Source organism: Sinohyriopsis cumingii, chromosome 12 (assembly GCF_028554795.1).
Source record: "Sinohyriopsis cumingii isolate HCF-2022 chromosome 12, ASM2855479v2, whole genome shotgun sequence".
NCBI classification, from domain to species: Eukaryota; Metazoa; Mollusca; class Bivalvia; order Unionida; family Unionidae; genus Sinohyriopsis; species Sinohyriopsis cumingii.
The window spans coordinates 58,604,936-58,620,967 of NC_142972.1; the positions used below are offsets into that span (position 1 = coordinate 58,604,936).

General features: G+C 39.3%; 1 protein-coding gene across 1 annotated transcript in view; it reads right to left on the reverse strand.

The window, feature by feature from the left end:
• The window catches only part of LOC149786542 (uncharacterized), a 73,760-nt gene that overhangs the window by 31,724 nt on the left and 26,004 nt on the right, over positions 1-16,032 (reverse strand). The window contains exons 2-3 of the mRNA XM_089975946.1: positions 11,272-11,670; positions 9,788-9,894 (exon numbers count right to left, since the gene is read on the reverse strand). Of these exons, the coding sequence (XP_089832072.1) occupies positions 9,788-9,894; positions 11,272-11,670 (506 nt within the window). The remainder of the gene's footprint in view (positions 1-9,787; positions 9,895-11,271; positions 11,671-16,032) is intronic.

A 16,032-nucleotide genomic window follows, 5' to 3' on the forward strand; every position in this document is an offset into this window, starting at 1 on the left:
CTAGTGGTCAGAGCGTCCGCCTCGGATGCGGAAGGTCGTGGGTTCGATCCGCGGCCGAGTCATACCAAAGACTTACAAAAACGGTACTAACAGCTGCTTCGCTTGACGCTCAGCATTAAGAGGTTAGTGTTAGGACTGGTCGGGCCGGTGTCAGGATAATGTGACTGGGTGGGACATCATGCTACATGACTGCGGCATGATGCCCCAGTGCTAGACATCACTATAAACTGCCACATTGCAGACATCGTAGCGATATGACCGAAAAATTGTTAAAGCTACGTTAAAATAGATCCAAATCCAAATCACAGAATTGGACGCATCATTAAACAGATAGGAGTGGGGTTAGGGGACCTGCATGGGGACTCCTCTAATGAATCTGTCCCGATTCATCCACCACTGCAAATGGTGATGAAATGTTGGTCCTAGAAAGATCAGTGTTGATAGAGCTTTTTTGTGAGGTTTCCACATTGCGAGAAGGAAGAACTGTAGAGGTCACATATGAAGACATCCTAATAGAATCAAATCAGTAATGGCATTCAAGATTCCCAGAAGGGACATGTAGAGGGCCAAGATTCAATCTATCAAATCATGTGGAACTGGTTCTGGTTTTGTGAGGAGATTCATCCCTACATAAACAAAGTCTTGTGATGGAGTAAGTTCTGATTTATCAGGGTTGGATAACAAGCTCAATTCACTTACCAAGGACCAACAGTGTTACAGATCCTGATGAAGAGACTCAGTTTGAACATCATGGATCAGCCAGTCCTCGAAATACTGGAGAATTGGTATTTGCAGTAACCGGAGGTATCCCATCACTACCCCCTTACCTCGGGTGAAAGTTGTAGGTGTGTAAGAAATTCCAACCAGTAAGACCCAGAACTGAAATTCTTCCTGATCAAAAGAAAACTGGAGATATTTGAGGTGAGGAAGAAATATGGGAATGTGTAGATATACATCATGAAGGTCGATGGAGATTGCCCAATAGGATGGCCAAAGTTCATTCCAGATTGAAGAGGTGGCCTCCCACTTGAAAGGTTCTTCCAGAAGAAACCAGGCTAAAGGAAAGAGGTCATAATGTGACACTTTCCACTTTTCTTGCTGACCAGGATGATATGGAAATAGAAGACTGATGACTGATCAATCAGGACCCTCTTACCTACCCTTTTCTGTAAAAGATGTTCCCTAATCCCCCATCAGTTTCGCTAGATTGGATTGGCGAAGAAAGATGGGGGCCCTGGATAGAGGATGTAGTTCCAAAACTGGAGACAGTACCCCTCATTCACTATAGAGATTATCTAACCATTGTCCATGATGCCTGAACATGGGTCTGTGAAATCTGTCTCCTTCCTGTCCAGGTTCTTCAGGTACAGAGAAGGCTAATTTTGAGGTCGCATATTGGACTGACGCTGTGTATGCATGGAGAACTTGACAGAAAGCCCTTGAGGGTGATTCACTTTGACACGCGTCTTTGCCGTTTGCGTTAGGCCAGTAGTGGATATGGAGGATCAATGTTGATGATCAAAGATGTCTTCAAATGTCCTGGAGAATTTCTGCCAACAAAGCCGTAGAAACACAAAGTACATGCCGATATGTCATGATCACAGCTTCCAGCCTGTACCACAGTGCGGCTGGGTTAAAGGATGCTTCTTTCAGCATACTAAAAGTAGCAGCTGAAAAGAGGTCAGCATGTGAAGCTATGGTGTCAAACAGTTGGACTTTCTGTTCCATAATTTCAATGCCTTTAACGGAAAGGCGTGCCCAGGCTCCACTTGAAATACCTAGCTTGGCCACACTGGCAATAAATGGGGGATCTTTCATGGGCCACTTTGTGTAATGTACCCGATAGCTGGCAGAACAGATCAAGAGTAACAACGTTGAGGAGTGATGGCCCACCCTCGACATTGTCGATTAATAGTTTGGCCTGTCAAAAGCCTTTCAAGCCATTTCATCGATCGTATAAGAACGAGGAAGGAGGAAATCTGGATGTGGTTGAGCCGCTGAGATCATTTTCCAGACTGGGAAGGATCTTTTCGGACTGTACAACAGCTTTTGGGCATAAGTTGGGGGTGGGGGTAATAGGGGATAGACTTCATTATTGTTTTGTTATAAACCATCCCTCCTCTTCCACATCTAACGAACATGCAGAAGTGGGCATAACAGCAGGCGTCACTTGCACTTCCTTCATGTCAAATAATTTAAAATCTATCACAATGGAGATAGCATCATCGAGGACACTGAGCTGGAGAGTGTGTAGGAATCACTAAGTTCCTAGGAGGTGAAGATGGTATAATAACACTCTGCACTAAGTCCTCTTACTGCAAAACAGTGTGTAGAGGCTAAAGGAGTGGCAAGAGTGGAGAAAGATGAGAATGTCTCTTAGTTATGGAAGAAGTGAGTCCTCTAGCCTTCTAATGGTTTCCACCGGGTGATTAGATGATGGTAGGACATGAGCATTCCTTCTGCTATGAGGGCAATATCCAAAAGCCCATGACCATGGTCCCTGATGTTGAGGGCCCCATATCCTATAGGGATTCATTGGGATAATAGGAAAAGTGGAGGATTACCGATCTGATCCCCTAACCCATTCTTAGCTCCTGGTTGGACTCCCAACGTTCATAATGAGGTGGTAGAAGGTAGAGGGGGGGGGGGGGGCACTTGGCCCGACCCCTGGTGTGAGAATCAGAGATACATGATCGTCAACTGATGCATCACTAAGTAAGGTGTCGTGCTGATCCCTTCCAGTGGAGGGTGTGAAACACAACCTCTAACAGGCTGGTGGTGGTGCATCTTGTCATTCATGGGAGGCAGCAACACACTATGGTGCAGGCAGTGCATCTCCTCAATGGGAGGCAGCAAAACACTTAGAGGTGAGCGGTACTTCTCCCCAATGGAAGGCAGCAACACATAAGATGTTTGGTGCATATCCTCCCCAATGGGAGGCAGCAGCATTCTGTGGGATGAGTGGTGCATCTCCTCCTTAGGAGGCAGCGACACGCTGCTACATGGTGTCTGTACCTCCTTAACAATGGGAGTTTGCGAAATGTTGAGAGGGGTATTCCAACAAGACCCCGTTTTTCAGCAACAGAGAAGCCAGAAAATACCGATGAAGGAGAATGCAGTCTCCTCTTTCTCTGATAAGTGCACTTGAAGTCTGCAAGATTCCAGCTTTCTGAAGACCATGATTTGCAAAATGTAAAAAATTCTTTTACATTTGGAACGTTTGATACAGTCTGGAAGAGTGTCCCAAGAAGACTTCTTGTGGCCACACGTATCCACAGACTGTGTTGATATTATTCCTTAATACAGTAAATAAATTAAAATATTTATGATGTCACGTAGAACTCACCTTGTTTGTATTTACAACATGTGGAGTACACCCCTCTGATGTCTACAGATATAGTAAATGGTAACATAAATATACCAGTCTTTTTCAAGGTCAGAAAGAATGCTCTCAGTGTTTTATGCAACGTTTATTGAATAAAAGAAGTATACATACATACAATAACAACGTGAAGAAAATTCAACAGATTGAACCAGATATATAAGATAGATGCCGTATACGATGTGGTTCCTGTGGTGTCAATTTAGACTGAAGAACATGCAGCGTCTAGTAAGCAAACTGTCATTATTCCTCGCATAAATGGCTTTCTGGTATCCTGCTACATGTATAAAATGATTTTTGAGACAAGGTCCCGCGCTACTGATTGTTTTAATTGGTTTTCCCATACTGCATACATGCCAACCCTGGGGCCCCGAGTGGCCGAGTGGTCTAAAGCGCTCTCCGTTACGGATCACTGCCATCTCACCTCTATCTGCGATGCGTGGGTTCGAATCTCGGATTTAGCTAATGTGGGTATGTGACAAAGCTTGCCATTAGCTTCTCGTGGGTCGGTGGTTATCTCTGGGGTTTTCCAAGGGTTCTTCCTCCATCATTAATACTGGCCACTATCGTGTGCTGAAAAATGGCGTTAAACCCTACAACAACAACAACTGAAAGAGGTTAAAAAGTAATGTTACATCATATCTAAAATGTACATGTACCTTTTTACTACTAAAGTTGATCTGCGGGCAAAATACTTGATAGAAATTAGCAAAAGCCATGTGGATTAGAACCAGAATACCAAAAGAATATCGAAAAGTTAATTATAATAAAACAGTCACTTTAACTAGCCTACATGTCTAAGTTTTGCCAAACACATTTAGCACAACAAAGTGCTAAACCCAAGTGCATTATTGCATCAGTCTCATATTCTTTTCCACCAGTTTGTAAAGTGATCATGATGTGTCCTTTTCCAAGTCATATGTGTATTGAAGTTTAGAAAAGACCCATTTGCTCTAAAAGATTTCATCTAAACGTCAAACCGTAAAATCCCGTTTAGCTTCATATCTGGTGCCATTTTTGTTAAGATTACAGACTGGTCTGTTAAATAACTTGTTTATCAGTATAATGAATCTGACAGGCTAAGTTTCAAATTAAAGAAACATGTCTGTTTTCTTAGACATGTAGGTCTATGATATACAAATTAGCTCTTAGGCAGTGTTTTTTCTTTTCAAAATATTCTCAAATTGTATGATGAGTGGAATCATAAAGATGATACTATAAATAACAAGCAACTTTTTATTGCTTTATTTTTATTTAATTTTCAATGTACTGGAAAAGCGTAATCTACTTACAGGCAAGCAGAAGATGTAATTCCATGAAAAAGCATAATAATCACGCCGAAAGCTTAGTGATTGCCATGAAATTCAATAACATTCAATTGGCATAATGTACAAAATGATTTATTTACCCCTTCTGGTCTGTTAACATCAATGACTGCTTCAAATTTTCATATAGATCACTTTTTGAGCTTTAAAAAGCAACAGTCTCTCATATTGAATTTCAAAACACTTTGTACCAGATTATGAATGTTTTGCACACCAGCAGAGAAACAAGTAATGGGTTACTGATCCTGGATCTGAATTCAGTTTTATTTTTGTGAACAATCTCTCACAGTCAGAATTATAATGGAAAGAACCAATATTCCTTTCATAACCTGACAAAGAAGAGGAAATATATCTCTTCCAGTTATTGGATCTTTCGGCTGGGAAATAAGGTGCCATTGTACATCAACACTGTCCGCATGAAGTACATTGTTAGGTAGAATGCCAACTTGATACTTCAAAGGTTCTGCTTCTAATTTATCAGCAGCCTTTCCTGCAGCAAGGTGCATCATATGACAGGGACAACCTGATATGTACACTGATGGTGATATTATTCAAAATATAGAATGCAACTCCTCTATGAATTCCAGTGATCATTGAAGCTGAAAATCCCTTACAGTTTTGCCAGCTTATGTTTATTCAAAGCGTTATCGAGCAAATAAAAAATGTTATCAAAATCTCTTACACAGACTGGGTAAAATGTTATGTCATCATAATCGCTGCTCATGTCTGTTGCATTATTAAACAGTCCAATTTTCATGGCTTCTGCAATTTTAGGCAAATTATCTCCTGCTAAACAACTAACAATATTAGATGATTTTGTTCTTGCAGATGCATACTGGAGTTTGTAAAATGAGCTAATTCAAGGTTTCGTTGTTTTACCATCATGACCAATATAAAAATCCTTTCCACACAGCCTGCAGTGGGCGTGATGCTGCCCTAGAATGGAACGCTGTATTGTGTAATGCAAGTATTCATCTTTGAATCAGTTTTTCGTCTCTTTCTAATCCATCTGTGAAATTATTTGAAAAACATTTTTGCTCTAACACACGCATCTACTTGAATAAATCTGACTTGACTTTTAGCGCCAAATACCTACAGACTGGTTCTGTATCAGATATGAATTAGAACAAAGAATCTGCAAGCAAAGATTAAAAATTGGAAAACCAGTCTGTTCTCTCCTAACAAAGCCATACAGCTGCTATAAATAGGAACCAAGGTCAAAAGTTTGAAAGAACAACAAGCATATTTCTTGGAAACAGGACAACTGCTATAAACAGAACATAACACTGTTAGGAAAGTGCATGCAGGGCTACAAACAAGCGTACGCTTATGTCGTAGTTACACAGAAGCCATCTTTTTTAGGATACAGTTTGAAAGATTAATGGGATGTTAATAAAAAAAGAAAACAAATTATTAATTTTTTGGGAGGGGAGCATACCGAAAACATGTAATTCAAATACATTTACGCGTAAGGCCTAATTTAGTGTAAAAAGTAAACGTAATGATTATGCCAAAAGCGTAATGGTTGGCATGTATGCCGATGTATGGGGAAAGCAGTCAATAGGTTTGGGAGAAAGCTGGACTAATTTCATATGGGTGAGGAACTCCATAACCAAATGAATGCAATGTTGTGAAGAAACAAGCTCCATCATGTCCATATGTATCACCTGCCAAAGAATTAGAGAAGGTTGTGCGTATTATGAAGGAAACCCAAACTTGCAAAATATTTCTGTAGAATGTCATCTTGGTGCATGGACATCAAAGATGAGGAATTCGATGTCATCTGGAAAAGCTTGATAATGGAGTCCAATGTTTGGGTAAATGCCCAAGGACTGAGGTTGTAGCTAAAAGGTAGAGCACAAAACTGATACACATCTCCCTTGTAGGTGAAATGCAGGTACTTTCTTGATATTACATGAATGGGAGTGTGGAAGTATGTGTCAGACACAGGTACACACATATTGTTTATTTTGTTGAGTCATATGAACAAATGGATGGTCATCAAATCGAGGCTCCTCTTCCTCCGATGGGAATGTCCAAGGATATATCATATCATATGAAAAAGATGATACCATCTCATAGCATGCATTGCTGAAAACTTTCTGCACCTTAACGTTATGAAAGATGGTGGGGACATTTTGGACCACTTGTACAATAATATGATGGTCTGGAATACCTCCCTGGGACTGAACGGATGGCTGGGTCGATATGGTTGGCTGGTTATCCTGCTGTGCTTTGTTCACATTGAACCAGCATTACCGGTGCTGTTGGGTAGGTTGAACAGCCAAAAGGGTGGTTGGATGGACAGAAGACTGGCTGGACATTCCAGGCAGCAAACGCATTATAAGACATCAACACTGATTTTATGGATGAATAATATTTGACAACTTAACCCATACTATATTGAAAATGACCGAATGGTTGAATGGTTCTGCAACAGCCAGGCAGCAGTTATATTACTGTGATCAGTTTGCATGCCAGAAGGCTTGAAGGGTCGATCAACAGCAGGAGTGGTGATTAATTCACCATAACAGTGATGCTAGCCAGATCGGTCAGCAAGATCATAAAAACTCCCATATGACTGGCTTCATTGCCTATATCATTTCCAGGCAGGGAGCTGGGCTTAAACCCCTGGATTGCCTAGATATGTACAAAATAACTTCGTCACATTCTTGTTGACGAAGCTTTATGGGCCATATTGATGACCTCTGATTAAAAATCTCTGTATAAAAATATATGCAATATATCATCCATACCAAGCAATTTAACAGGTGGAAGGGGGAGGCATTCCCATATTCCTGACTCAACATGATAATGAGTCAGAAGGAGGGTGTAAACTTAAAATATTTGTATCACTAGATTTAGACTGAGCCCTTTTCCTTGCCCTTGAACTGTTAAGAACATTGAACCGTAAATCTCCTGTCAACACACCTTACATGTTTTGGATAATGAGCATTAAGTACATGCGAGGCAGGATTCATGACTGTCTTCAGCCATCTTATAACCCTTACATTTTATATTTAATAGCCATGCTGTCGCAGACTATCTGAAAATCAAAAGAACCAAACACATCAGGTGTACTTACAATGTGAGATAATTACTACTGAATATCAAAAATTGAATGTATAAATCATCAGATATCTTAAATCACCAATAGTCTGTGAATGGAAAAGAAAAACAGTTACTGATCAACTTGAAAGGATTGAATGAAATTGTAAATATATACTGATAATCTTATAAATATATCCGAATAAAGTGATATGTGTCAGAAGGAGAACCTATGAACAAGAACAACTGTACTGCAGTACTATATTGCTGTAATATCTCAATGCAAATAAATGTCATAAGAACTAACACATTCTCACAAAATATTTGATACACAAAAATGTAGTATACACTACAAAATATGACTGGCTGACTTACTGTATACCAAAACAGACTGTTTTATGGATAACAGAAAAGGTTAAAAATCCATGGATTCTCATAAGCCTGTTGTCAGTTTGCAGTGAAAGTTAAAACAAACAATGTCCAGTTATGAATCACCACCTAGAGGGGTAATGGGAGGTAAACTTTAAGAGTTTCTTCACTTTGTCTATACAAATTATAGACAGATAAACATTTCAAAGTCAATGGGAGAGCTAGATTCAGGAGGTAGTAGAAGTAATTCACAATGTTAATGTGATTGTGTAATATATTTGATGGAAAAACACCATTCCACCCTGCGAATCAGTGCTGTTACATTCAGGTAGAAAATGTAACAAAAATAGCAAGGTGATTAAAGTGGTGACAAAAAGAATAAACTGCCTCAATGGTCGTTTTTTCTATGTCAAGAAATTGCTAACTCTGCATGTAGAACAAATATAACTCTTCAAACAGACATTGGCAATGAAAAATTATAGCCACCTTTTAGGCTCTATTAAAATGTAAACTTCATTCTCACATGGAAGTAAACAATGTTATAACTGATCCAGATAATAGTAGTTACTGGGTGACTGTAAAGCTTTTTGATGCTTTTTTGCTTAATTATTTGTGTTATTATTTATGTCTGCTCTAAATTACTCCAAAAATGATCCACTGTATTTTAATTTCTTATAAGTCAACTAACGACGTTGAAAGGAATACAGTTATGCACATAGCTTCATGGCTACACACACTACACCACCAGTAAATGCATCTAAAGATTGAAGGAAACACTAGAAACAAGTAAACAAATCCACACCTAGAAAGACATTTTCCCGTACACTAAAGTCAGCACATAGCTATTCCAAGAAGGGATTATGGCACATCTGGACTCATAGAATTTGCCAACGTCCAAGTGCAAGTCCACTTGGAGAATGGGAAATGCAGTCTTTATAGCTCACCCCATGATAGGCTCATACTCCTCTAAATGAGCACTGTCACTTGACTAATACCGGTCATGATGCACCAGGTACCAGGCACAAGGCTGATCCATCTTGTCAGTGAACATGGGACATTAGGTACTCAGACACCAGGTGCAAACCACCCAACACCAGTGATAAGTGACAGGTGCTCAGCACTGGGCACTGGGTCTAGGTATTTATTACAATATGAAAAATGGGGCCCCGAGTGGCCAAGTGGTCTAAAGCGCGCTCCATCACGGATCACTGCCATCTCACCTCTGTCTGAGTCGCTGTCTCGGCCAATGTGGTTATGTAAGAAAGCTTGCCGGTAGCTTCTCATGGGTCGGTGGTTCTTTCCGAACTTTTCCCGGACCGCCATGTATAGCCTATCTTGTGCTGAAAAATGGTGTTAAACCCTATAAGAACAACAACAATAACAATATGAAAAATACATTTCCAAAAAGAGCATATCTGGTATGCCATCAACAGGCCACTCCTATATATATTTTACGTTTTCCTATAGCATTGCCTACTGGATCACCCCCCCTACTTTTATCAATTAAAATATGTTTCAGACAGCATGGTTCATACTTTACACTATTTTCAATCTGTGCATTTTGTTCCCGTCAACTTTTCAGAACGCTTTTATGCTTTAATATGCCAGATACATCCACTCTTTAACAACCAATCAGTGTGATGAATCACATTTAGACTTATACCTGCTCAATTTTATCCTTGTGTGTTCCTACTAGAATCACAGGAGGACTGTGTGATTCAGGAGATGGTGTACAGGAATGTATGGGGGTCAACCAAATCTCCACTACATCTGAAAGGAAAAGAAAGCTTCAGGTAACACCATGGTTTGAAACATGCATGTGCAAAGTCACCATATAACATGGGGGGGGGGTCTGTACACAGACCTAAGTAAACAGATTTTGGCCCATTTACAACCACATTTCAAAGAAAACCACCATAGTGCTGGTTTTTCACCATAAGTATTTGAAAGACCACTCTGCCACCCAATAGAAAATAAATTGTAATAAACAAAGGTTAATCTTTCTCACATTTCATCTCTCTGAATTTGTACATATCTATGCCTCAAACTATTTTTCAGTAATTTGTCATTATCTTAATGTTTTTATGCCAGCAACATAGTATTTTAAGTCATGTCAGTATGTCCAAGTTTTTGTGCATCTGTCAATTTTCATTCCTACCTTCGCCGGAACCATCCACTGAGCTACTTTAATCATACCTTTTCTTCACCCTTTCCTAGCTACTCTGTGCATAATCTTTCATTTAAGTTATTCATTATTTTCTAGTTGCTATGTGATATTCTTGTGTTTAATGGAAGGGAATTTGCAAGGTCATGTGAAGTTGTTTTCTAGCCTTTTACAAACATATTACATGTATGCAAGTAAAATATGTTTAAATTATTGGACCAACATAGAACTGTGACTGAAATTTCTGACACTGATATGTAATAAATAAAGTGTACATAAATTTATACATTTAACAGATCTGTCACTGCCAATTAAATACAGTTGTTCACTCATTATTATTATTATTATTATTATTATTATTATTATTATTATTATTATTATTATTGTTAGTATTAAATTTATGACCCTAGAAGCTACCAATTCAGTTTAATAAGGGTTCTCTGTTATACTGTGTACTTCAATGGTATAGTAAAAGTTGCTTATACTTCTCCTAAGCAAATTCATTTAAAACTGGGACATGATAAATGTGTTTGTGTGTATGTGTGCAACTGCATATGTGTGCGCATATAGTTGAGTGTAAGCTTCCACTTGGCTAGTGAGATGGTTTCCATGTCTTTCAAGTACACTGCCTAGACCTTGTTCCATCCCTTTTGTTATGGATATGTGCAACAAAGCAATGTAGATTAGAGTTAATCTTACCATGAACCTGGCACACTTTTTTCCCTCAATATCAAAGAAACAGTCATGATCCTTCACATGATCTGTGACCTGTTGAGTAAGATCTATAACCAACAGGTAAATCGCCCGATCTGTCAGAAACGTTTGGTGTGTAGTGTAGGAAATGTACTGACCAGCAAAGTCCCACATTGCCAATGGTCAATATTCCTTTCTACTTTTAACTAGTTTGTCAGCATTTTCATTTAGCAATTGAAGTATAGTCTTGATAGTATCTTCGCTGTGACTGATTTCAGCATTTGTCATACTTTCTTCCAGCCCTTGATTGAGATCCTCCTTTGAAATATTACGGAAGCTTTTCTCTATATACCCTGGCATGACTTTGCTGCTTGCCGTTAAATCTTTGTCATCCTCATATCTATCCTGATCCTCATAAGATAAATCTGATCCCTTGGATGAAGAAGATGTGACTCTCTTTTGATCCTCATAAGATAAATCTGATCCCTTGGATGAAGAAGATTTGACTCTCTTTTGATCGTTTCCAAAACATGTTGATTCCACTTGCTGAATATCGTTTTTGTCAAGATTTGTTTCTGTATGATACATGGATTTGCTGTATCCTGCCTGCTCATCACCAATGTCATGTCCTTGGCCTTGTTCATTTAGAAGCTTGCAATAACGTTGTAATTTATCAGCTTGTTCTGCATCTGGGAAAGCAAATGGGACAGTGGATTATGATCATTATGGCATTTAGGAAACATTGACTTTAATCTGATCATATAAAGTGTTTTCTTATAAGGAACCAAAACAAACTTTCAGAAAGTCATTAAAAAATCTTCTACTATAACAATTTGCAAATAATTTATGCTGGGGTCAGTCTACTTTGAGGCAATCTGGGCAAGTAATTCACTGAATAAATATATACGTTGCCTCCTTATATTAGAAAATCAGAAACGACTTTGCCCTGTCCTTTTCATATAGATGTAAACCAATTTGCAGCAGTTTATGGCTTTTGAGATGGTCCCTCGCAAAACCAAGTACTTACTGTTATAGCCCCAGGCAAACTGTATGGGATATATGGCATTAATAGGTGATCATATCAATTGTACCACAAAAGAACCACTTGCATATTATCACAGGCATGTGATTTAATAGGTGATTAACCATTAATTCTTTAACCTCCATGCAATCACTTTCTTTGTTCTGCAAGTTATTATTTGAAGATGAACAGTTACTAACTTGTGCTTTGAAACTAAAACTATACATCTACATGTAGGTATTAATTTTTTTTTAAAGAATATAAATGTATATTTATTTATATTTTGAAGAGTTTAATATCCATGTTTGCATTATTTTCTTCATAAAATCATTTTGAAAATTTAAGTGAACCTGCCATGGTATAATAATGGTGTACATTGCTGTGCCTTGAAGTACATCTTTAACAGACTGTTTTCATAATTCACTGAGCATATAAAATAAAGAAAATATACAATTCATAAAAAACAGTCTAAATATTATGTGATAAAAGATTTTGTCCAAAATAATTTTTTTACATCACTTGTTGTTGTTATGGGTTTAATGCCATTTTTCAGCAAATGATAGACTATAAATGGTGGCTAGATTATTATTTGGTGTAGGAAAATGCTGGGGGTAACCCGGGGAAGAACCACTGACCCACAGGAAGCACTGGCAAGCTTTCCCAAATACCCATGCTGACAGAACCTAAAACCACTTGGCCACCCAGGACTCTATTATATATATATTGAAGGAAGCTGCTGAGAAAAGGTTGGCATGTGAATCTATGATAATACATGTCTCTACCATCAGTTAAAATGCTTTGATATGGGTAGAAGTCCAAGTTGAAATCCTTATTTGGGAGGCATCTGAATCAAAAATGAGGGAAGTGAGATTTATATGACCAAGCAAGACAACTTCCTGCTTTACACTGCCATCTTCTTGCTTTACAAGACCAACTCTCTGATTAATCTTGGCAGCCTCTGCTTTACAAAGCCAACTTTCAGCATCACATCACCTAATTGCTGCTTTACATTGCCAAAGTCATGCTTCATACTGCCAAATTCTTGCTTGATAACATCAAAGTGTTGACTAAGTGTTTTCTTTCTTTTTCGCAAGAATTTGTTCCGGTACCAGTACCTTCGCCACCTTCTCCTTCTTTACCACACGTCGAGGATTTGAAACATAAACAGAAAGAAGAATTGGAGAAATTTTTACAAAAGCAGAAAGAAGAAGCAGAACATGCTTTTCTCCTTCAACAGCAACAGAAACAGCGAGAAGAAGAAGGAAACAAGAAGAAGAAGAAGCAGAATCAGCAGAGAAGAAACAAAGTGAAAGTCAAACGGTGACGGTACTCAGACATTTTAGCAGAGTTAAGGAGTCTGAAACAAATTTATCAGACTTATTTAATACGACCCAAGAGAAAAAGACCTTCCCAAGCCAAACAATTCAGCTCTGTTACTACGTCTGCGATAGCACCCCATGTGATTTCTGCCAAAATCATTGGCAAGACCAAGTCCAGAAGTAGGCCTTGGCCGTGGCAAAGGCTTAAGGCAGTTAAAGCTGATTAAGTCACGTTCCTGATTTTTTAAAAACAAACAAATACCCATCGGTCCTTTTCAGGGAAACCCACTTCTCTCTCAAAGAGATATCATTCATTTTGCCAAAATCAATTCAAATTCAAAATCTCTTTTTTTCTACCCATGATGTACGTGTGTGAGTGGGTGCGTAAGTGTAAATCCATATTCTAAAAAATCAAAACCAAGAGACACTTGCGTTTTCTATCTGGTCTATTCTAGTACAAATTTTATAATCCAATTCACAACACAACACAACACTTTAAAAGGTTAATACTTCTTCTGTGCATTTCCTCACTCTCTCTGTCTTTTGAATTTCTTCACTTTCATAGGTTTTTCCTCCTCTTCTTCCTCACTTTCTCCTCGTCTTCTTTTTTTAAATCTTTTTTCTCTTTCTTTACGTGTTTGAATTCTTCCGTTGGGGAGTGTACCTCTTCTTCCTGTTCGGAACCGCTCTCTTCCTCTTGCTCCTGTTGTTTCTTATGGAATTCTGAAGACAATGTTTTTTCTCTTGACAATGATAACAGGTATCTTGACTTTTGTCTCTTCTGTTAAATGTCTTGCTTATTTGACAGTCTGAACACGCTGTGGCCAATGCCATTTCTTCTTACAGATATAGCAAGTATCTTCATTTTGATCTCGAAAGGAGGGGGAGTAGTCCGTCGGCATGTCTGAAGAAAACAAGACGTCTTGGCTCGACGCTACACGTTGAAAGTGCATCATCAAGAAGTGCGCGGACCTCTGTTGTTTCGAGGCAAAGATTTCAAAAACGCAGAATACATTCACGTGTATTGTCACGATGAACATTTCGATACCATTGCCAGTATCACCGGATTCCTAGGATACTGTGAGAAATGCGACTATGACTATAACAACAACACAAGAAAGAGCAGCACAAGCATTGTGGATAGAAATGTTCAGCATGTTTGGCTTCTCAACCATGTCTGGACGAAGGACAAGAAAGAGTGCATTGCCCTACATGTCAGCGCCCTTTTGTCAGTCCAACCTGGTACCAACAACATCGAGAAACGCCAGGTTATAGCAGAAAAGTGCTTGACAACTCATACGATTTTGCATTACTTGAGGGCAAGTCATACGCAGCAATAATGCCAAGGCGCACGTATGTTCAGGAAAGAAACGATGTCACATTTGTCACCAAATCGTGGACTAGGAACACGAATGCTACATTCAAATATGCCAGCCCCAACAAGAAGAAGATGACCCGAAGAAAGGCAATTTCATCTTTTCGATTTCGAATGCATTCAAGAGACTGTCATTCACGTTCCTAATTTCTGTGTGGCTCATCGAGCGTGCGTAAAGTGCATTCAAGAACCTATCTTTAGTCATTGCCCTTACCGTAGCAAGATTCCTGGAAGACATAACAAATTATTTCGGGTACCAAACACGCTAGCCGACTTCGTCCAATGGATCTGAACCCCATCGACGAGATTTGGAGCCAAGAGGACATCGAACGCTACGGAGATTGTAATCACCATGCCACGGTGATAGCTCACAATTTCCCGAACGTCCGAAAGTAATTTTAAACGGAGCTAAAATCATTTTAATGCAAGTGGGATGAGTGCAGCTTAAAGATTCGATGCGTTACATGGCTATGCCATTGAGCCAAATGCTTAAAATGTTTGGAATGGCAGAAATGGCTAAAGGTTATTTTCCACACTCTTTCAATACCTAAGCCAATTAAAATGCTGTTCTACCCCATTTGTCCGAGGCTCACTAATATGACCTCGAAAACATGTGTACCGAACTACGACCATTTCGACTTTCAGAAAGAAATGTTAAAGTATTGTGGCTCCGACTTGGACATTTTACGTCGTTGCTGTGAAAAAGTTCGAGAATTATTCATGGCACACGGAGGGATCGATCCTTTCAAAGAAGCCTGCCCCATCGCCAAAGCGTGTTCCTTAGTGTATAGCCAACGATCCATGCCCGAAATCACCTGGCTTTCCTTAGGCCTCAAGCGACTAACTTTGTCAAACGTCAATACTCGGTCAAAGCCCTGCGCTGGCTACATTACTTGTGCGACAAGGGAGACAAATGGATCTAGCATGCCCGTAACGGGGGAGGCGAAAAGACCATCGGAACGTATTCGGTGGATGGCTGTGACTTAAAAAGAACCAAGATCGTGTATGAGTTTAATTAATGAATAATTCACGGATGTTTCATTTGGTACCCTCAACGTGACACTAAAAATTAGTTTTACAACGGACCATGGAAGACTGAAATTAGAACAGCAGGGATACCAAGTGGTGGAAATTGGGAACACGAGTACGATCACCGTTTTGAAAACCGATCTCGAGTTTAAATGCATCGTGGAAAGTTGCAAGTTGGTTGACTCGCTGTACCCACGGGATAGTTTGTACGAAGGACGGATAAATGCCACCTGTTTGCCGTACCACGCTGACGAAGAGAAAGGAGAACAAATGAAATACCGCTTTATCCATACGTGTGCAAATGTTG